The sequence below is a fragment of the Macadamia integrifolia genome, chromosome 11 (assembly GCF_013358625.1).
Source record: "Macadamia integrifolia cultivar HAES 741 chromosome 11, SCU_Mint_v3, whole genome shotgun sequence".
NCBI lineage: Eukaryota > Viridiplantae > Streptophyta > Magnoliopsida > Proteales > Proteaceae > Macadamia > Macadamia integrifolia.
Window position 1 is genome coordinate 8284559 of NC_056567.1, and position 24243 is coordinate 8308801.

General features: G+C 36.2%; 1 protein-coding gene and 1 long non-coding RNA gene across 2 annotated transcripts; one reads left to right on the top strand and one right to left on the bottom strand.

Moving 5' to 3' along the window:
* Positions 1 to 414: 414 nt before the first annotated feature.
* Positions 415 to 4108, bottom strand: LOC122094136 (RNA demethylase ALKBH9B-like). Its single transcript, XM_042664829.1, has 6 exons — positions 3837 to 4108; positions 2967 to 3401; positions 1797 to 1882; positions 1388 to 1695; positions 964 to 1035; positions 415 to 872 (listed from the first exon to the last, which is right to left on the bottom strand). The coding sequence occupies exons 1-6, from the start codon at positions 4009 to 4011 to the stop codon at positions 578 to 580; spliced, it is 1371 nt and encodes a 456-aa protein (XP_042520763.1). The 5' UTR covers positions 4012 to 4108; the 3' UTR covers positions 415 to 577.
* A 15301-nt stretch (positions 4109 to 19409) lies between these two features.
* LOC122092720 lies at positions 19410 to 23882 on the top strand. The gene is made up of 3 exons (XR_006144271.1): positions 19410 to 19803; positions 23385 to 23477; positions 23626 to 23882. It is a non-coding gene; the product is annotated as an uncharacterized LOC122092720 (long non-coding RNA).
* Positions 23883 to 24243: the final 361 nt, after the last annotated feature.

Sequence of the window (24243 nt, forward strand, 5' to 3'; positions counted from 1 at the left end):
GGAGGAGTTTTGAGTTTGCCTTGAACCCCCACTTCTCAGTTCATGGCATCATGGAGGCTTACACCCTGGGACCCACATTGGGGATCCCTTCTCAATCCTTGAGACCATTTCCAGGGTATCCACCCCTACATAGAATCAACATTGCAATGCCCCAAACCCACATCTCCAATGTCTTTTGGTTCAGCTTTAGTTGAGATTCACTCCTACTGAAAATTCCCGTATTGCAGTTGATCTACTCAAGCCATCCTGAACAAGTATGATTACATACCTGATCAGGGGTTCAACTGAACACTTTCTTGAAGCCCGGTCACCAACTCGGAATACTTTGTGTGTAATTCACAAACTTTCAGAACCTTATTTTGCTCACTATAGTATGAATGAAAAACGGAAACCAATGCTAGAGAAGGTACTGAATTTGATTAAACAAAATTTATTTATAAGCTTTAGATATACAAAAAGTATAATTCAAATCATGATCCAATATAAACAGTGAGAGATAAAAACAAATTCATTGATGATACATGGCTAAACACCAAAGAAAAAAAATAGAGGGACCCATATACAGTAAAAGAACCAGTCAAAGAAAGCTCTTCTTATTAGGTCTTGATCGGGGGAAATCCGATTCTCCAAGGCTCCTCTTATTAGATCTTGATCGGCCACTTGAGTTTAAGTCACCAACTCGGGAGAAATCTTGTTCTCCAAGGTGAAAGGAACTACCGGCTGTGCTCGAAACTCTCTTATTGCGATGAATAGGATTTGGAAGTGGAACTTGCTGAGAGCAAAAAAGAGGCTGAATACCCTGCAACTCTGGGTCAGGATTGAACTTAACTGGCAACTTTCTATCGTCCATCTTTCTGAATGTGATGAATATCCTGCAATGAAAGTAGTAGTTAGCAAATAATACAGAATTTCTGCCAAATAGGAGAAATAAGGCTTTGAATTTCGATGAAATCATAACAATACCTTTTGGCGGGCACACTTGGAACACAATGCTTAGCTATATCAGAGACATTCCCACTCAAGACTAGAACTGATCTGTAAAATAAAAGAATTACAGAATACCGTAAGCAAGCGGTATAACCATTTTCACTACCATATACCCAATTCACTCCTCACTCAGTTTTCACCATTGAATGCCAAACCAAATAATATATTAGTAAGGTATAACTGCTACTATAAAACTCTCTATATATAAGTAGTTGGTGGCAAAAAATTATGACATTTTGAAATGTCATTGTGTTTTAAAATCTTTATTAAAAAAACAGAAAGGAAAACACAAATAAACGGAAATTGGTGGTTACAAGAGGCATGTTTTCTATCAAGTTCATTTATAGCCAGCCCCCAATATGATAAGTAAAAAAAAAGAGAACTGAGATAGCTCACATACGCCACAGGCAATGGTATGTCAACTGGACCTGAGAATTCTCCAGCACCCTCAATCTTCAGATTTGAACCAAATAATATATTGCATTGAGTCAACAATGACACGGTACAGAACGGCCTCAGAAAATCGTGGTGGTCGATGTGAGGAGGGATGCAGTCCCCTTTGTCATAAATGTTGACAATGCAACTGTTCGGGACACATGCCGAGGGCAAGACATTCCATCTAACCAATCTTTTGATCATTGTCTTGAACAAGGAGGGAATGGGATCAACTTCATCTCGCATGATACCGGGAGGGTTCCCTTTTTTGTCCTATCAAAGAAACTTTTTATGAGGAAGATGTGAAATCAAAACAAATAAATAACAAAAGCAAGCAAGGGTTGCAAACAACAACTGCCGAAATGTAATTTTACCTCTGCATAATTGTAGCAACAACCAAATTGAATTGTAACATACCCCTTACCACGCATCCATTTCTTTGGCTCTGAATGTGTATGTGCTGTAAAATTTTTGAACCAAAGGTCAGATGAATATTTGTTATATGTAATTAAGAATGTAACTTGAAGCAGTACTTGAAAGTAACAAAAGAGAGATACTTCTATAGGAAATGTCAAATGAACAGTTATTATATGGCAAAAAGTTTCCTACAAATCTGCCACATATTAGATTAGATGAGGACAAAATTTTGTGGACAGGTAGAATCATAGGTACCCTCATGCTCACATTTCAAGTTTTAGCCTTAGTGGAGGCACAAGAAAGCTTTGAAAATCCAAGACTATGGGATAGTCAATAGTAGTGGTCAGAGTACTCTAGTCATGCATATTAAGAAACAAAGGCAATTTTCCCTTTATATATCCTTCTAAAATGTAACTCCAGCAGTAACTGGAAGTAGCAGAGAAAGCAAAAAGTCATCTCATATACCACATTATGCACTGAAAAATGTTCTAGTCTATTAATGTTAACTGAAAGTTTAGGGATGTGAACCAAGTAACCATATTCTCCTAACATTTTTGTAGTGGGGTTTAATTTAGCAGTGTTTTTTCTCCATAATTTCAGCCATAACAAGCTAATAACTTGTGAGCCACAAGACTCACAAACCAACAAGTGTTAATATTTCATCAACTTAATGCTGCAGGATCACAGTAAAATAGTAAATGCTGAGTTGCAGACAAGGGAGAGAAAACATAACAAGTGACATTGATTTGGGACTCTTGTAGGAAAATCAGAAATGGGTTCCAAATCTTTCTTCTTCTTTGCTCTATTCTCCTTCTCTGCTCTGTATCTCAGTCCTGCTTTTGCAGAGAAAGAGGAAGATCTAGGCCTTGCTATGAACTTCGAAAAGGAATCATGCCCTCAAGCGGAAGACATTATGAAGGCCATTTTAGAAAACACCAATTCACAATCCTATTTGAGAAGAAAATACGAAACATACTTAATTTTCCTAGAGCTATCTTCTCATGGAAACTCATTTTACCCTCAAATAAATTGCAGATGTAATGGATCTTTATTGTAAAGAAAACTTGAAATCTCAAACTATATTAACTGGCAAACAGCACAAAATCTAAATTCAAAAACAAAATTACCATTAAGTCGCCCATTTCGTCCTTGTCTCTGTAGCTCATAGACATAATCAACAACCTCCTTCTGTTCCAGCTCACTAAAAACTTTGGTATGAAGCTTAAGACCACTTAATATATCTACTGGCCTCCCATTAATCATCTCCATATATTCAAAATCTTTCCTTATAACTCTTGACATGTCATCGAAATCATCACCAAGTGATTCTTCAGATTTATGCAATAGCAAGAAATCAGAATAACATATCTGGTGCCTCGTAGAAAAGATGAGCTCTGGAGTGCGTGGCGATCTCTGGGCCGTTTTCTCATGCAAACGAGGGTTCTTTTTGTAAGATGTGGGCCTCTTCCTTGGTGAATACAAGCTCGACGAACCACAAGAACAGAAATCAGCCAAGCTCTCAGCGTAATTACCATTTGAAGATAATAGCATATCAATTTTTCCTGCAAGTGGACCATTAAACAATTTTTAGCCATTAAACTTAAACGAATTCAATGAAATAGATGAACAGTCCAGCAACACATATATCAATTTGGCCCAAAGGTTAATATCACATCATTAGGGAAATATGAAGTTTAATATAATCCAAGACTACACTTCTATATATTTTTACTCTTCCATTGAAAAAAAAACCCGAAGACTGAACAAGAATTAGCATTAAAATTAAACGAATTCAATGAAATACTAAAAAACCCAAGAGTAAACTCAGATGAACAGTCCAGGAATCCAAATATCAATTCATTCCAAAGCTTATCATATCATGATTAGAGGAATTAACAGTTAAATCCAATCCCACATTACCCCTCTATTTTTCAGTCTTTCATCAAAAAAAAAAAAAAAAAGGGGGGGGTGGAGAAACCATGAAGAACAATAATTACCATTACAGAGATTCTTAAAGCGACTCTGCAACAAACCCCTGCAAGATTTACAGAACCCTTCAGTTAAAAGCTCCGTGAGATCCTTCCGCCGATCAAGCTGCTGAATAGCTTTCAAAAGAGACGCAGAGTCGCCGGAAATTTCCATTTTCTTGCTAGAAACACCTTCTCTCGTCATATCTGTAATGCTACTGCTACTGCTACAGACGCAGAAACGATGGTCTTCTTCCAATGGCTTTCTTTCCACTTCGATTTAGTAGTAAAGTCGTCTTCATATTTCCTTCCCCAACAAGACTTACGTCCGTTTGATAACGTTTCTGCCGTTTCTGTTTCAAGAAACGGTAAAAACATAAATTTCTGTTTCTAGAAACAGAAACGGAATTGAAGATGTTTGATAAGTCATGTTTTTAGAAGTCGATGGTAACCAGTGAAAGAATTACCACAAGTTGTTTCCAGAAATGGCGAAACAAGTTGCCTGGGTCATTTCTTGAACCATAAATAAGTAAAAATTTCTATTTCTATTTCTAAAAATAAGTGAAACAAAACAGTTTTATCAAACGCTTTTTGCTCCGTTTCTGCAGTTTTTGGAAACAGAAACGTCAGAAATGCGTTTCTTTAAACGTTATCAAACGGACCCTTAGATACTTTATTTTTAGAAAGACTGGAGATTTCAGACTCAATTAAATAGTAAATACTTATTTGGGCCGCAAGTAATATATCTTATAAAGCTCTTATTTTCTAACTGAAATTTCGAATTTCCTACGTGAGGAAGGCTTTTTTCCTCTTTTAACCTTCCAGACAAATTTTCTTTCTTTCGTTCCTAAACTTTGAGGATGCTATTGGATTTATCCGTTATAATTTATTTAAGGCAAAAAGGTCGCAGTACGTTCATATAAATAAATTGGGAGAACGTTCTTCAATTAAAACTGGATCCCTTGCCCTCTCCTCTCCGTCGTGAATTGGCAACCCCCTTTCCTGTCTTCTCTCCCCTCCCTCTTCCCACCTCATAAATCGAGTTTTTCTCCCCTAATCCATCGCTTTTGATTATCCTCTTTAATTTTCTACTTTTAGTTGTTATGGGTTTCTTCACTATTATGAGATTTTAGTTTTGTCTTATCCTGTTCTTTTTCAAAGTGCGAATGATTGGTTTACTCTTTGATCTTTGTTTGGTCTTTAGGAGATGATGACTGTGATGGAATAGGTAGTATTCCAAAATTATGGATGGTCTAATTTGTGAGATTCTTACTAGATCTCAGATGTAGTCTTTGTAATTATGATAGTTTGGTCAGGTTTGCAATAGTTTTTGGAACAACAATAGAACCCAGATGCCTCTTTCTTCATCCCAATGACTTTCTTTCAAGTAAGATTTTTCAGTGGTGAGTTTTGGCGAATGGTTATGTGATCTACTGGATTTTCTAGACTTAGGAAGAGACAAGCTTCATCAGCAACTCCATTAATGATGCTGGCAATGATGGAGCAAATTTGTTGAAAGACTCATTCGATCTTGGCATTGATGAGGAGTGAATCTGGAAAGCATTCCTTACCGCATCGAACAATCTCGTTAAAAATTAATTTAATGGAGCTCTATGGAGTGGGAGAGACAGAGTTGGGAAAGGAGGATTCACATTTAATTCGTAGCAGCTGCGAGTGCCATAAAACTCTCACCGCAGAAGCAGGGAACTGGTTACCATAAACTTTAGTTAAAATCAATTGAAGGCTCGGATTACCCTTGATGCCATACGTACGGCTAATATAAGAAATGCGGATAAATAAGCGGAACGTACGTTCTGCTACCACTTACCCTTTTATTTAATGTGTAAATAAATTCAATTTGTTAAATCCGTATTTTGTGGATTATTATTTGACTAAGTCACGAGAGACGGTTTACAACGCCTCTTGACTTGGACTCCACTTCCTATCTATTAGGTGGTTATGGTTGAGTGAGATTTTTCACTCCTTTATCCACTCTAATCGTTATGGGAGAGGGTGGTTATAAGTAATGGGAGACTATTAGGGTCATCTCTCCACATTGATACGCACACTGATTCTCCATTTGTGAGTGAGATAAGATACGCAGAGAGAAACCCTACTCCATTGTTGTAGTCATTCTAGCAAAGAGAAAAAGCCATTGAATTCCTCTGGCATCCATGTCTCATCGGTGAACGGTATACAACCCATCTTTGTACTAATTTAGGGTATTGATTTATAATTTATTGATAAGATCATGCTTTATAGGAATGCTTAATTTTCCTTCAGTGGTATCAAAGCTTAGGTTAAGCCAATAAACTATTGAATCATATTATGGTTCCCTAATGGTACTCCTAATGGTATTCCGTATTAATAATTGGCTCCATCACAGTTGAAAATTTGATAATGGTACTCCCATAATTGATGATGGGACTCCCATATTGATAATGTGACTCTCATATTTGTAAATGAAACTCACATTGTAACGGAATTCACACCATATTATTAGTCGGACTCTCATATTAATAATGAGGTTTAATTATATGAAATAGGTTAATGCTTTAAAATTGATATTTCTTCTCTGTTGATTGTTATTGTTATAGCTTCTCTATACGTTGTATTTTGGAGTAAAAGGAAGAATATTCTAATATTCTCTTTGATGTCATAAGGAATATTAGTAATGGACCTAAGCCTAATAACTATATGTTACTTATTTTATAAAACTGTTGGTTTGAGCTTTAGCCATTATACTGTTGGATTTAAAACACTAGCCCAAAAATTCCATTAAATGAATTAGGCCAAACCAAAATGAATTGGAATTAGGTTACATGAACCGAATCGAGTTGAGTTAGACCGGTCTGAATCGGACCTGACCCATTGGGTCGACCCGAACCAAATCCGTCGACCCATATTTTGACCGGAATTTTTTAACCCGGTGGGTCACTGACCGACCTGCCAAAATCCACTGTCGTCGGTCAACTTTCCGACATCAAACGAAATATTCTGGTAAAGTTATGTGGCTGTGAAAGAAAATAGAAATATAATTTGAAATTGGTTTGATATTATTTAAGAATTGTTTATGTTTATTATTTATAGTGTATTTTTATGAAAATTGATTATGTTTATAAATAGAAATGTGTTTGCTTTGATTTATGCATACATAACTCATTTATGTCATAAACAGATTATAAAAAATTGAAACAGAATAGTGCTTGGTTTGATTTATGAAAGTCTGTTTCAATTTATTTTGACAGAATCAATTATAAAGAAACAACAACATTCAAATTGTGTTTCTGACTTCATTTTAGATCCGATTTTGATTTTTTCTATTCCTATATTTCTATTTTTAGAACACTTTAATGCGATTAAAGAATATAAATAATTTCATTTAATTTGAGATGATTAAATTAATGATTTATTGATGTCATATATACTTAAATGTTAGGTAATTTAGGACAAAACTTATAAATTAATGATTGTGACTGCGCTAAAGCAGATTAAACATGAAAATTGAAAGATATTGAACCAAAATTATTGAACCTAACATAATTAATAAAATGACATCACTAAAACACATTTTAGGACATTAAGGTTAGTCACGCAATTGAGTTTAGTGGGAGTGTCAAAAGGCATACACTTCTCAAACAATAATGAAACTAATTTAGGGTATTTGAACATACAATTTGGTGGAATGGGAGTATCCAAAGGTACACATTCCTCTTAGTTGTGATGATCATAGAGTTAACCCTAGACATATTTAAGAATCACATTAATTAGAGACCAATTATTTAGGGCATAAAAAAAATCATTAAGTCTAGCAGTTAGGTTAAAATAGGAATATCCAAAGGTATACATCTTTAACTTGACTGTGTAGATAGATTGCCTAGCCCTAGGGATGACTTCCAACATCCATTGAGTGAACCACTGGCGTGTTACACTCTTGATCCCAAAGAATAGATTGTAATTATGCAATAGGTTACTCTTTCTAGAATAAATGATTCTAGTATTATGACAAACTCAAAGCATTATGGATAGTAGGCATGTGTTTATGTTTTCTTTTAGTGGGACCTACACCTATTACTATTTCAAATTTTGTCCCTATTCTCATTGGCTCGAACTTCTCCGATTGGCATGAGCAACTTAAGTATTACTTAATGGCTATGGACCATGATTACTGTTTGCGTTATGACAAACCAACTCATATTTTCACTGAGTATAGTACTACTGAGGAGAGAGGAAAATGAGAAATGGGAATGATCAAATCGATTTTGTGTGTTTTACATAAAGATGTCGATCTCAAAGAACATAAAAAGTTCTATCCCTGATTCTGATGATGCAAAGACATTCCTGAAGGCTGTTGAGAGTCGATTTGCATCGGTTGACAAATCTGTAGCTAACACCCTGATGAAAAGACTAGTCACTATGAAGTATGATGGCAAAAGTGATAGTGGAGACCACATAATGGCGATGGCTAATGTGGCAACTGAGTTGAAAAGGCTTAAACTAACAATTAGTGGTGTTCCAGATCCACTATAATACCAACAAAGACACGTGGAGCTTTAATGAGCTTCGAAACATGTGTGTACAAGAAGAGATGAGACAGAGGAAGCTACAAAGAAATCAAGTTGCAAACTTTGTCTCACATAAAAGAAAGTGAGAAAAGTACAAGAAGTCTGCACAAAAGAAGAAGGCAACCAATCCATAAGATAACAAGGAAAAGAACTCTGACAATTAAAGTGTTTCTTTTGCAAGAAGGTGGGACATCTTCATAAGGATCGTCAGAGACGTAAAGCTTGGTTCGAAAAGAAGGGTAATGATTCTATCCTTATTTGTTTTCAAATCAACTTTGTAGATGTTCATTGTAACACATGGTGGATTGATTCTGGTGCCACTGTGCATATTTCAAATTCCATGCAGTGATTCCTTTCAACCTGGAGACCAAATCCAAGTGAGAGTGTAGTTTACATGAGGAATCAGATGGAGTCTGAAGTACGAGCGATCAGCACTTACAGGCTCATTATGAATACCGGATACTAGCTGGAGTTGACAAAACTTTCTTTGTCCCTACTGTCTAAGAATTTAGTTTCTTTGTCTAAACTTGATTGTTAGGGTTTTAATCTTAACTTTGGAAGCAATGTTTTGAATGGTTATAAAGAAAATGTTCTAGTTTTCACTGAAAATTTATGTAATAGTCTTTATAAATTGAATTTGGACTCCGATTATGAGAAATCCCTTCTTTCCCTGCATGTGAATGTTGGATCTAAACATAAATTCAACAGTAAATTTTCCTTGACCATGTGGCATAGGGGCTTAGGTCATATCTTTAGACCTAGAATGGAAAGGTTAGTGAAGGATGGTGTATTACATTCTCTAGACTTCACTGACTTTGGGACTTGTCTAGATTGCATTAAAGGAAAGTAAACTAGAAAGAATAAAGTGGCTGCCACAAGGAGTGATGCACTAGAATTAATTCACGCTGATATTTGTGGACCTTTTAACCCTTGTATAAATAGTTAGAGGTATTTCATCACTTTTATCGATGATAACTCTAGGTACTCTTATGTCTACTTAATAAAGGAAAATGCTAAAGCTAAGGATGCTTTTGAGACATTCTGTGCTGAAGTTGAAAATAAGTTAGACATGAAGATTAAGACCGTGGGATCCGATAGATGGGGTGAATAATATGGTAGACATATAAATTTAAGGCAAAGTGAAGGACCATTTGCTCGATTCCTCAAATCGAAGGTTATAACTCCACAATATACACTTCCTGGTACGTCTGAACAAAACGGAGTTGAAGAAAGACACAATCATACCCTTCAAGAAATGGCACGAAGTATGATGAGCAACTCAACATTATTTGAGTTTTTGTGGAGTGGGGCTTTGAAAACAGCAGTGTTTATTTTGAATCGGGTTCTTAGTAAGTCAGTCCCTAAAACTCCTTATGAGTTATGGATGGGAAATAAACCTAGTTTGAGACTCTTACATGTATGGGGCTATCCTGTGAGAACCGACCGACTGTATAACTCACATGAAAAGAAACTCGACCCTAAGACTATAAGTTGTTAACTGTCAATTGTCAAAGGGATTCAGGTTTTATGCACCTTCGTATAGTACTAGGATTGTGAAAACATCAACGGTTAGATTCTTAGAATATGATGACATTAGTGGGATTGATAAACCAAGAAATGTGGTGTTTGAGGAGCTTCAAATTTCTCTTTCGACTCATATATGTCCAGATAGATTTTTCTTCCATAGATTATTGTTGATATCGAACCTGTGGAACCACAAATTATTGTTTGTAACGATCTTGTGGAACAACAAACTATAGATGATGTACCACTCCATGATGAGGTTGTCATTGAGAACACTGAAAGTGCAATTGAACCTGAAGTACAAAGGAGATCTCAGAGAGTAAGGAGATCTGTCATTTCGGATGATTACTTAGTGTATCTTCAAGAATCAGAGTTTGATATTGGAATTAAGAATGACCCTTTAAGTTTTTCACAAGCTATGAATGATAATGATTATACTAAATGGGTAGATGCTATGAAAGATGAGATGAAATCCATGAGTGACAATGATGTTTGGGAACTCGTTGAACTTCCTTCGGGATTCAAAGTGATTGGTTGTAAATAGGTATTTAAGTCCAAGCGTGACTCAAAGGGTAATGTTGAACGAGATAAAACCAGACTAGTGGCAAAAGGCCTCACTCAAAGGGAAGGCGTCGGTTTTCATAAGATTTTCTCCCCTATATCCAAAAAGGAATCACTTAGAATCATTTTAACATTGGTGGCTCATTGTGATTTGGAGCTCCACCAAATGGATGTGAAAACGACATTCTTAAATGGGATTTAGAGGAAGAAGTCTATATGAACCAACCTGAGGGGTTTAGTGAATAAGGAAAAGAAGGTCTAGTGTGTAAATTAAAGAAATCCATATATGGACTTAAACAAGCTTCTAGGCAATGGTATCTTAAGTTCAACCACATTATAGTGACTTTTGGATTTGTTGAGAATACTTTCGACAGGCGTATATATATCTGAAAGTCAATGGGAGCAAGTTTATATTTTTGGTCATGTATGTAGATGACATCTTAATTGCTAGTAATGATCTTGGTTTGTTAAAGGACACAAAATCATTTCTCTATGAGAATTTTGAAATGAAAGATATGGGTTTGGCCTCATTTGTGATCGACATAGAGATACATTGTGATAGATCTTGTCGATTGCTTGGGCTATCATAGAAAGCTTATATCAATAATGTACTAGAGAGATATGGTATGAAGAATTACAGACTAAGGGTTGCTCCTGTGATTAAAGGAGATAAGTTCAGTTTGAGCCAGTGTTTGCAGAATGATCTGGAGCAAGAACGGATGAAAGACATTCCCTATTCTTCAGCTGTGGGAAGTCTTATGTATGCCATGACTTGTACTTGTCCGAATATTAGCTTTGCAGTTGGGATGTTGGGCAGATATATTAGTAATCCTGGTATGGATCACTAGGTGGCCGCCAAGAAGGTGATGCGTTATTTATAGGGAGCGAAAGACTACATGCTTATTTACAGAGCAACTGATCAATTGGAAGTGATCGGATGTTCAGACTTTGATTATGCTGGTTGCCTCGAAAGTAGAAAGTCTACATCTGGTTATGTCTTTCTACTTGCTGGTGGAGCAATTTCTTGAAAGTCCAAGAAATAGACTTGTGTCACCACTTCTACCATGGAAGCGAAGTTTGTGGCATGCTTTAAGGCCACATCTACTGCGATTTGGTTACGGATTTTTTTCTTAGAGCTTCGGGTTGTCGACACCATCATAAAGTCGCTGAGAATGTACTGTAATAATGTTTCTACTATGTACTACTCCAAGAATGACAAGCATTCAAGTAGAGCGAGGTATATTGGAGTGAAGTACAATTTTGTGAAGGAAGCCATTCAGAAACAAGAGGTGTCTATAGTTCATATAACGGCAAGTCTGATGATTGCTGATCCGTTGACCAAGGCATTAACGCCTAAACTCTTTGAAGATCTTATTTCAGAAATGGGTCGTGTTAGAGTTTAATTTATTGGTCACAATGTAATAGACATTCTCTATATTTGTTTGATCATATTGTTGATGTTTCTGAATGTTTCTTAACCCTATCCTTATGTGCACATTTATCTTGATATGAGTGAGATATTATTGTTTTAGACCATTATGTTTTGTCTATCATTCTTATGCACTGGTTTGAATGGAATTATTAGTATAGTAATTATGGAAGGGAGTGTGTCGGTATAAATGACACATGACCGCCATAATTCATATCAATAGAGCTATTCATTCAAGGTTTTATGCAATACAACCAAGTGATAGGATATTTTATGGAATCCAAGTGTATTTTGTTTTTAGTGATTTTGATCTTATTGTCCAAATGGGAGATTGTTGGATTTATTCGTTATAATTTATTTAATGTGTAAATAAATTCAATTTGTTAAATCCCTATTTTGTGGACTATTATTTGACTAAATCACGAGAGACGGTGTACAACGTCTCTTGATTTGGATCCACTTCCTATCTATTAGGTGGTTGTGGTTGAGTGGAATTCTCCACTCCTTGAACCACTCTAGCCGTTATGAGAGACTAGAGGGTGGTTATAAGTAATGGGAGACTATTAGGGTCATCTCTCCACCTTGATACGCACACTGATTCCCCATTTGTGAGTGAGCATATGGATAAGGCAAGGAGAGAGAAATCCTACTCTATTGTTGTAGTTGTTCTAGCAAAGAGAGACATCAAGGGCTTCTTCGAATTCTACTGGCATCTATGTCTCATCGGTGAATGGTATGCAAATCATCTCTGTACTGATTTAGGATATTGATTTATAGTTTATTGACAAGATCATGTTTTATAGGAATGCTTAATTTTCCTTCAAATGCCACCTGTGCCGGATTTTTGACAAGGATAGTTATCATAAAGGAAACTTCTTTTACTTCCTTTTGTTCCAAAAAAAAAAACGAAAAAAGGTTAAGGATACTTCCTTAGATATTCCAGTCTTGTTAATTTACAATAATACCCCATTTGCAGTATTGTGAAATCAAGTGGCATATTTTACCTTTTTGACCAATTAAAATTCTATTTTGTAAATGGATGGCCCCGTGGGGTCAATGTCATCAAGACATGGGTATCAACATGAATGGGATTTGATTTGATTTTTTTTTTTTTGAAGGCATAGAATATAATTTTGCATACCTTACTTTGCCTTTATACAGGGGCCATGAAACCGAGGAGTTATCTTTTTTGTTTCATAAAAATACTGTTATTTTTATGAGAATATGATGATCAACCCTCAAGCTCTAACACTATCTCTTTTAATTTCCTTCACATTCTCTCTTCTTATTGATTATGTAAGTTTTGTATACAAAACATGAGACACTTTTTCTCAGGCATTCATTGGCTTGGTATGAAAGATGCCAGTATATGCCATCAATGTATTAACTTCTTTCTTTTCTTTTATAATTTTTTTTTTCTTTAGGATTTCCTTGCACCCACAGTGAATGGGAGTCCACTCACTGCAGGCGATCAGGGCCACTGGGACGGGGACAAGCACAAGATTCTTAGACCCTTGACCTCTTCGACGAGAGAAACTTTCTCGTTTTCATTTCATTTTATTTCACTTCACTTATGCATTTTAAGTTCTAACCGAAAGGAGCAAGCTTGAGAACCTTTTCTTCTTCTTCTTCTTCTTTTTTTTTTTTTTGGTACAACACCCATATTGGGGCCAGATAGGGACCGATGAGGTCTAGACCTTCCTAGACTTATATTAGAGCCCAACTACCTAGCTGTCTACCACTACGATATAAGCTTATCCCCCATAGATGCTTCATTAATTGAAATGGGAACCACACTACACCCTCAAAGATACTCCAACACCAAGAAGTTGGTTAACTCACTGAATAGGGATAGAGATCATTGTTAGCAAAAAGGTGTTTAAAACAGAGTTCCCATTTTTTACGGTTTAAAACATTTTTTTTTCTCGTATACTTCCCATAGATGCGGGAAAAAATGACAAAAAGCAAGCATTCCTATTCTAAACACGTGCCCCCTCCCCCATTTTGGGCATTTTTTAAGACTTGACTTGTTGAACATAATGTGCATTTAATTGACCATATCTCTTTCTCCCGAACTCTAATTGATCTCTGATTCTTTCGGTAATCCTCTTGCAAATCTCGCATGTAAACTGTTGTTTCAATACATTTTTGGGTACATCTCCTTGAATATTAGACTCTGGCATATCACCTCAGAATTTTCTCAATTTTTCCATGTGATGCCCCATTCACAGTCCTTACCTATCACCCTACCCAATGGTACTCAAGCCTCGGTCACTCATATTGGGTCCATTTCCCTATTTCCTTCTCTTCTTCTTGAAAAATGTCCTTTATGTTCCATCTTTTTATTTCAATCTCTTATCTATTCCTAAACTTACACTTGCAACTCAATGTCATGTTAATTCTTCTCTTGATTTGTGTACCTTTCAGGACCCATGCTCAAAGAGGATTTTTGTGATGAGCAAACGGCATGGAGATCTCTACTTCTTGGATCGCACCTCATGTTGCCTTGTTGCTGCCACCACCTCCAATTTCAACTTATGGCACTACCGTCTCGGTCACCCTGGTTCCTCCATTGCATCCTCATAACGAAATTTGGACTCTACTAAAATTTTCAAACATAATTGTTTATGTACTATTTGTCCATTGGCCAAACAAACTAGACAACCATTTTCTAATAGTTCTATTTCCACATAGGCTTGTTTTGAAATGATTTATCTTGATGTTTGGCGGCCATATTGCACACCCATCTTATCCGGAACTCTTTTTTTTTAACCATTGTAGATAATTACTCTAGAGGAACTTGGCTATATTTATTGTAGTCCAAAACCGAGGTCAATACCCTTATTCAGTCTTTATTTGCAATGCTAAACACTCAGTTTGGGGCACAAATTAAAACCCTTCGGACTGACAATGAGTTTGAATTTTTTAATGATTCTACCATCACTTCTTCTTCTTCTTCTTCTTCTTCTTCTTCTTCTTCTTCTTCTTCTTTTCACTAGGAGTTGGACACCAATCTAGTTGTGTTTCTACCCCACAACAAAATGGGGTGGTAGAATGCAAGCATGGCCACCTTCTCAATATTGCTGGGGACTTAAGGTTTTAATCTCATATACCATTAGCATTTGGGGGTGACTGTGTCCTTACAACGGCTTACCTTATTAACCACCTACCCACACCAGTCCTTAATGGAAAGACCCCATATGAACTCTTTTTTGACAAAACCCCTTCCCTCTCTCATCTTCGGGTTTTTGGTTTCCTATGTTTTGTTTGTAATGCTTCCATACAACATAAGTTTGATAAAAGGGCTGCTTTGGGTATTTTTCTTGATTATCCATTTGGATAGAAAGGGCATCGCATTTCTGATCTCGCAACTGCAAAAGTATGTCTTCCGGGATGTAAGTTTCCATGAAAATTTTCCATTTCACACCGGTTGTGGTCCTACCACATCCATTGTAATGCCTCTTCCCCAACTTGACCAGGATGAAGCTCCACCCATTTTACCTTTTCCTGCTTTTCTACCTGCACCTCTAGCTAATCCTCCACCAACGGCCCCCTCCTCTACTCTGCCCCAACATACCCGTGTGCCACCCACTTTTTTTCAGTGATTATCAATGCTCCAGTACCCATCTCAAACGTCTTCTTCAGCTGTGTTCATAGATCCTCTCCATCCCTTGGTTAATTTTTTACAATATAATCATTTTTTTTTGGTCAAACCATGTTGATTTTATCTCCTCCTTGTTTGATACAACAGAACCTACAACTTTTGCTGAGGCGATGAAATCCCAATAGTGGCACGATACAATGTAGGCTAAAATAATAGCCTTATCTGACAATCGCCCATGGTCTCATATCTCATTACCCGTTGGAAAGAAACCTATTGGATCCCTATGGCTTTTAAGATCAAGCGTCACTCCGATAGTTCTGTTGAGCGCTACAAAGCTCACCTGGTAGATGATGGATATAATCATTTCGAGGATACATTTGCCCCTGTGGGCAAATTGGTGATGCTTTAGCAGCTGTTAGTGGCTGGATATTACACCAATTGGATGTTTATAATGCTTTCTTGCACAATGATCTCACCAAGGATGTTTACATGACCCCACCCCTGGATATCATCGTAAGGAGGAGAACCTCGTTTGTAAGACTTACAAGTTCCTCTAGGTCTCAAACACACCTCTCGCCAGTGGTTTCTAAGTTCTCCACAACACTTATGGAATTCGGATTCTCTCAATCCCAAGCTGATCATTCTTTATTTATTCTACGACATCAGACTGACTATGTGTTCATCTCACTATGTGGACGATATTATTATCACTAGTTTTGATGCCAATTTGATTGTTGACGTCAAGATATTTATGAATCAGCATTTTTGCAACAAGGATTTTGGCGCCTTGAAATATTTTTTAGGCCTTGAGGTCACTCATTCTTCCATAGGACTATATTTATCTTAGTGCAAGTATGTCCTCGACATATTGGCCGATTGTGGGTTTACCGGGACTTGTCCCATTGATACACCGATGGAACAAAATCTGCGTTTGACTAACTGTTTGAGATTTTAAAATGTAAACTTAAGCATACCGATCAGTGTAGCTATGGGTCGAACACAGGGAGAGCAATCACTTTATTTTTTTGCTTCTTTTAATAATGCGAAGTGAACCGATTAATGGTTGTGATCTAATTCTAATTACCGTCTTAAACATATGTATCTAAAATAACGTCCTAACCATTCATCATCAAAGAATTTAAATACGCAAGTCACACAATTAAAATTAAATAAATAAATAGCTGAAAATAAACACCCCACGCAATTAAAAAGCAATGAAGGAAAAAAAATGTTGAAATAAAAATGAAGTAAAAAAAAGAGGATAAAGCTAGAGAGAGATTCACAAGTAGGTTTCTCTACTTAGCCCGAGGGATGCATCATAATATGAGCTTCCCTACTTGACCAGAGAGTCACTCTTACAAGGGTTACTTTACTTGGTTTAGGGAAAGGGAGACAATTAAAATAAAAGTAATAAATTGATGGTTCTATGGCTATGAGGGGCAAAACCAACACATAAACTAACCATGAGCCTTGAGGTAAAAGGATAGCAATAATGTAACGACTGAAATTAAAATATTAAATTAAGAAAGAAAGGGTAGTCAGAAGAGGGAATGAGAGGGGGAGAGAAGACTACTGAATGAACCTACTTACTTGAACTTCAACTCTTGAACTGAAAACTTGATCGATTTGAGATACTACCAGTACTAAAAACTAGATCTGGAATAAACCAAATCTGAAATTTCTAGTACTAGAGAAAACAAACCTGAAGAAAAAAAATTGAACTTGAAAGACATGCTTCATAGCTTATTCTTGTCACCTAGAACTAGAACTTGAAAATTACAACTTCAATTGTTTAAGCAATAAAAATAAATGACTGAATCAAAAACAAAAATGCTTGCATTAATTGAATAAAAAGAACTCACAAAAATTTTTAAAGCATAAACCTAGAACTAGAGCTAGAGAAAGAGAAAACTAGATAAAGAGATAGAGCAACTAAGAAAAAACCCTAGAAGAAGAATGAAATGCCTCCTCCCCTTGTGTTAATTCTATCATATAGAGAATGGGGGAGGGAAGCTAATGATTTTAGCTTCTAAAAAAAAAGATTTTTTTTTAACTTGTTGATGAAGTGGAGAAGAGAGAAGAGAGAAAACGTGTGGAGAGAGATCTTCCACGATTTTTCTTGCTTTTTCTTTCCTATTTTTTCTCCCTTTTTCTATTTTTCTCTCTTCTTACGTAAGAAACCCCCTTTTTCTTCTTTCCTATTTTTTCTCTCTCTTCTTCAAACTTGCATACAACCATCTTGGCCAACCTCCTTTAAGTGATGAGTAGGAGAGAAAAAATCTTCTAAAAAAAACCTGACAGCTGAGAGGTTTGAACTTGAGACCTCCTAACAAGGAAGGGATTTTGCACACCACAACTCACCAACTACGCTAGGTAGTTGTTGTTACCAAAAATGAATCTTTGATCACTTAAGGATGTGGTCCATTGATCATTGTTGGTATTTAGAATATTCCTTATATCCTTGGGACAACAGCAGATGGGCTGGTTCTGCATCTCGATTCAGTTCTAATCCATTATTCTTTTTTTTTGCCCGAAAAGAATAATCACTTGTATGGTTGACCAAACGAATGTGTACTTACAATTGAATACGTCCATCTTGCTTAGAATTTTATCATCTTCGCAACCATGAAAAGAAATAGGACCTCTTTACATGTAAAATTAGAGATATAACACCCGATAGTCCTTAATGCCTTAAATTATAAAACTTGCAAAAATAGAGTAAAACCCAAGGTAGCTCCATTCTAAATATGTAAAATGCATGTTTTACTACACTAGATTTCACATATAAATGTACTCATCACTAACACTCTTGGTGAATTATTACATAATCTATCACTTTATTGCCGTCTTGTGGGCATCTGATTTACCACACTATCACATGCCCTGATATCGTTCACACCATCAATATTCTCCACTAGTTCATGCACCAACCTCGCCAGTCTCATTTAGATGCCGCCACCATTTCTATGTCACCAAAAAGCAACACCAGGGCAACGCATTTTTTTGTCTTCTACAACCTTACTCCAATTGACGGGGTACTGTGACTTGAACTGGGAAACCTGTCCCATGAATTGTCGCTCCATGACTGAATATTGCATTTTTCTTGGCTCTAATCCAATTTCTTAAAAGACTAAGAAACAATCCACAGTGTTTTGATCTTCTGCAGAGGTTGAATATAGGGCCATGGCTATTGCTCAAGGTTAACAACATGTCCTGTCTATCCCTTCTCTGCTTCTCTGGTGAATGAGAAGTCATTCTCTACTCCAGCAGACACCCATATATACTCACCCTCCATCTTATTGAAGAAGGTAAACAGCAAACGGTTAACTCTAACCCCTAATCTTAGATCTACAACTCCTTTGTTTTCTCGAACTCTTATTACTATTTGCACTGAGAACTGATTTAAGCATTAGAGAGTCTCCCTGAAGTCCTCTTTAGCCCACTCCACTTAGCTTTACTTTCTTTTGACTCTCTGTGCAGGTTAAACCGGATTGATACCCATGGTCGATCCAGACAAGTCAGACCAGTTCAATTTCGATGGCAACAGATTTGTTCCTTATAGAGTCTTTCCATTCAAATAACAATCCATAATGTATGCGACCATTTTACTTCTATTTTTTTGGAAATAATATTTTATCCCATTAGAGGCTTCACCTTTTCGACGGAGATGATTTTTTATCTTTTAATAGTTTATAACTTTTTCTTTTCTTGATTTGTTTAGACATTATTAATAATAATAATAATAATAATAATAATAATAATAAGGCAAAAGTTTTTCTGGTCGGCAGAGCAGATAAAGAAGTCCATGGTCGGGAGTGATCCTATCCTTTCAAATGGAATATTTAATTCTGAATCGTTGGATTAAGTATTTTAGTTTCAACTTTTCATACCCTATTCCAATAAGCTAAACCGTATTTTGTATTCTACACTTTCATCCCCGACCTCCTGATTGCGAAACCCACTTTCCCTCCCTGCAACAATCATGTTTTTTTTTTTTCTTTGATAACCTCTTTCTCTCTCAGAGATCTTCTACTCTTCCTTTTTAATTGGTATGTACATCGTCGGCCGTAACTGCGCCATCGATTATTTCCGGCGTCGGTTGTTTCCTTACATAATAGCCGCCATAGTTATCTCTAGTCTCACTGAATCCTCCCAAAACCCAAAACTCAAAACTGAAAAACAAAAGAAGAAGAAAGAATCCGTCGACGAGTCAGTTTTCCGACGATCGAAGACGCGTCACTCGTGGTGTGCTCGACTATGAACATGCACATAATCCTTCGATTGTTTTTCATCTAGTTAGTGTGTCTCTATAAGGTAAGTCTATCTGATGCTTCATTGGATGGTCTATTTCTGCTTATTTACCATTTCACTTTAATCTCTTAGCTATTTGAAGTTTTTGGTTATCAAATTAGGGTTTCTTCATGCTCTGAGGTTTGTTAATGGAAGTTTGGTAGGGCTTTAGCTGTCATTTTTTATTGTTTCAATTTCCTTGATGGGCGATCTGTAGTTCATACGATTGGATTATTTTGTTCTGGTTATTAAACAACATTGGGTGGCTATCTAATAAGGATCAGATTTGCTTTGATTTGGAACTACTTCATTTTGGAATTGGATTAACGGTTGGTCATTTTATTTTTGAATTGAATCATTCAATTTCTATGTCTGATCGTCTTAGTCGTGATCATTCCTTCATCTTTGTTTGCTGGTTTGCATGACGAATAAACGGGAAAAATTATCATGGATTCCCTTTCCAATGAGTTGTGTGATATGTTGCCTGTTGGAATGGGATTCTCCTGTTCAAACTTCAAAGGCCATTCTCATGTTCTGAAAAACTTCACACTTTTTGGTCTTCATTTCACACCATTCCACAGAGGGAACATGTAGAGGTCAGGCTGCTTAAAATTTCACAGCCTGATTTGTCTTCGAGCATATTTTTTCCCGGTTTCTTCTGTCGTGCCCACTGGAATTTATATGGAAAAAGACCAAATCAATGTGAATCCAACCTGATCTCTTGCTTTTTATAACAGAAAAGACGCTGATGTTGCATTCCGCACTGTAGCTGGCACATGTTTGTGATAACACCCGTCTTGCAAACCGGGATGTAGCTCAGGAACATACACTATTTATTAAAAGTGTCATCTCCTTCTCTATGTAACGGGAAAGGAAATTGCAGAGTTATGGATAAGGAGCCAGATCGTGTCATATATACTATTTCAAAATGAGGGATTGAAATCAATTGCTAGTCCAGTCTTAGTCAAATTTGGATGGTCTATATAGGGCCTTTAGTGCCAAAATGATAATTTTCTTTAAAAAAATTTCCTGCATCGACAAGATTAATTTTTATTTAAAAGAAATCAGAAGAGGTTGCAGATTTTGAGTACAATCAGTTTTAGAATTTGAGTAATCAAGCAAGCTGCTCTCTGGTTTTTAATTCCAAACATAACTACTCAGGCATTGCTTAGACTTCTTTCACTTAAGTGGTAGGATTTTCTGTAGCACACTTTTTCGAAACATTAGTTCATGAGTTTTAGTGCAACATGTAGATCAATCTTTGGTGAGGGGTAGGTTGGATTGACCCTAGGTTCAGGCTAAACACCTCTTGGATAGGCTCTCAAGTCAAAAGGTCAACTAAAAAAGTCAATGAAACTCAACATTCTCAGATGAAGGTCAAATTTTGACAGTTGATCACAAATAAATAGTGGAGATGGTCTTCATAAGATAGTATTGATTCAATGAACAGATTGAAAGTAACTAAAAAAAAAAATCTAAAACACAAAGTCCAGGAATGGGATATTCAATCTCCAAAAATATGGGTCATAATTAATTGCCAAATTTAAAGTAATTAAAGGATATTCAGATCTGAATCTCAAAACAGTGAAACTTAGGAGATTTATGATAGAATCAAATCCCCACTAAACTCTGGTCGAAGGTCTCTTTAGGGGGAGGCCTTGAATGCCTCCAAGTTTCAACCTGATCCAAAAATTGAATGGGAGTTTTAATAATGTGTAACAACAAAGCAAATTAAAAGGATCATTAATGGATTGAAATATGATGCTATTGAGTCAAATCAGAGAATTTATTATCCAGCAAGATCAACCAAAAGAGGATTAAACCAGTACCTTGCCAGCGAATAAAACAGAACAAAGAAAGAAGGATAGATAGATAAGGCTTCCCACCAAACAGGATCAGCTTTTCACCAAGGTTTCCCACCCATGACTGAATCGCACAGCTCCATGGAATAACTCAAAACTTTTACTAATCTTTAATCTTGTCTGAACCAATGGCCATTACAATCTTTAAACAATCTTTTTAAAGAGAAAACTAAAGACTAATCCTAATCTGACTAGGAAAGTAACTCCTATTGTTAAGCAACATGAAGAAACATAATCAGAAAAGGGATCCTCCTCATGCAAAGTGAGGGGAAGTCTTATTTAAATAAACAACTTAAGTTAAATAAAGACTAGCTAAGTTAAGGCCACAGTTTTACTGGAGTCAGCCCCTAACAAGTTGGGCCTGGCTCTTCTCCCTCTTGCGAAAGTATCAGAAATGCTCTTTTCCTGTATCAATCCTGGTTGGAATGCTGCCGCATATTCTACTTTTTTGATATATTCTAATGGAGAATGTAGCCCATTGTTGGATTCAGAAGATCATGCTTATATCTGCACAATCTGTGATTATTATGTATATTCCCTTGTTAAATACAAGTTTAGTCACCGGCTCTATACTTAGGCTGGATATGAGTTATAGCTTGGAAGATTGGATCAATCAGTTCCTTTGCCATGAACTGGCTGGAAAGCACTATCTTTCTTATTTTTAACTATTATTATAGAGATTTCAAGGCTTTTTTCTTCTTACAGAATTGAAGGTTCTCACGCATATTCATCACTTGGGCCTGGTATTGTATTTTCCTAAAGGAAGTCTATCTTTTTGGTTAGACATGATCATGTATTTGAAAGCTATTTCAGTCGAAAATTAATATAGTATATTATCTTCAACATTTTATGCTTTCATCATTGGGGAGAATTTCCTTGAATACTTGATATTCATTTTTACATCTAAGAGGTTTTGTTGTCAAATATCAAGTCCTTGTGTCTAGCTGGTGATAATCTCCATGCTCAACAACAGTAGTAGCTAACAGGTATAATGTGGATTGTCTCTAACAGGTTCCTACAATTGAGTGTTGCTTTTTTGTAAATGGGCTATTTTTGTAAACAGGATCTTTGTCGTTGTTGTTATTGTACTATGTGTTGCTCTTACACTTTCTCTGACTCTCTCTAACAAAATTCTTGATTATTATTATAAAAAAAAATTGCTGCTTTCAGCTTTCAACTGATTAAAGATATTAGATTTTGAAGCTCTGTTCAGGCTTAAGAAATAGTGAGGAGCTCTACCTAGGCATAATGTGTTGAGTTATTGATGCTTCTTCATTTTTGTATTTGGTTTGACACTAATTCAGAAATATGAATTATCCATTGATGATTTTGAGTAAATGCACTGTGCCTCTATAAGTTGAGATAAATTGCTGCCTCTATAAGTTGAGTAAATGCACTTCCATATTCAAATCTTTAAAATCTGTCGAGAATGTCGAGAGGCTGTTTGCATTGCGCTAATTACAATCAAGAGATTACAAAACTATTCATTACATGAAAGAAGGTTGCTGCCTTAATGAAGTTGAAATTTGTGAATGAAAGGGGCTGTCAATTTCTTTATGACATGTATGATGCGGGGGTTGCATTTGGAATTTTTGATAATTTTCATTTCATTAGATTTTAACTTGTGAGAATGGAAGTTGATTAACAGATTTGATGCATTCAATGGATGAATAGATCATGGATGTTTGACTCTTAACATAAGTTAATCTCATTGTTTCTTGTTTCTATGTTTGACTCTTATAGATCATGGATGATCATGTGGGGAGGCATGATTTGGTTTCATGCAATGCAATGAATAAAATAATGCTTCAAAGGAGTCTCCCAGATCCAAACAATGTAGTCTCTCTCTTTTCTGTTTCTGTCTCTGTCTCTGTCTCTATTATGTATTGCAAATATTCAAAAGCTAATTTGCTATACTATTACCTATAACAAAATATTTTAAATCCTTAAGCTATGCATTAATGGTTTAGCTTTGACATTGCAGACAGGGTTGACACACTGAAAGAATGGATTAGCAAGTTGGGGAAAAAAAGCTGATAGTTTCACACATGGAGTTCGTGGATGAGATTCCTTCAGATGGAAATAAACCCTCTAAACATGTTGTGTGGAGGGATCTCCCTGTTTTTTGCCTTGTTTTTCTTATTTGTTGGAATCATAATTGGATATTGTATTCCCCACTGAATCTTCTATGTAACACTTGACGATTTAAGTTTATGAATTAGTATCTTATTTCTTTATTAATATTCTTGCCGTTATTCAAGTATTTTCTACTTTATTACTAGCTGGATACATTGTTTCAATTAGGTGTATCAATCCCAAGCCCGCACATGTAGGCTTGACCGAGCCCGACATGTTTATGATCAGAGTTGGACTAGCCCGATTAATAAACATGTCAGGTCTAAGCCCGGCCTGTTTATAAATAGGTAGTACACGGTGCAGGGTAACAACCCGATGTGCCTCTCGAACGGCCCTGCTCGTTTACAAGCTCGACTTGGACCGACACGTTTAGCCCGACCATTTATATAGATATTTTGATTTTTATTTGGATAGAATAGGGTATATATATTGATATTTTTATCAATTATTGATTGCAATTAAGTGT

What these genes read in the sequence shown, in the direction of transcription:
- LOC122094136 (XM_042664829.1), bottom strand. Translation starts at nt 4,011, where the DNA reads ATGACGAGAGAAGGTGTTTCTAGCAAGAAAATGGAAATTTCCGGCGAC. An exon ending in ACGAAATGGGCGACTTAATG is followed by an intron (nt 1,883 to 2,966) that starts GTAATTTTGTTT and finishes AAAATTTTACAG; the next exon opens with CACATACACATTCAGAGCCA. An exon ending in GTTGCTACAATTATGCAGAG is followed by an intron (nt 1,696 to 1,796) that starts GTAAAATTACAT and finishes TTTCTTTGATAG; the next exon opens with GACAAAAAAGGGAACCCTCC.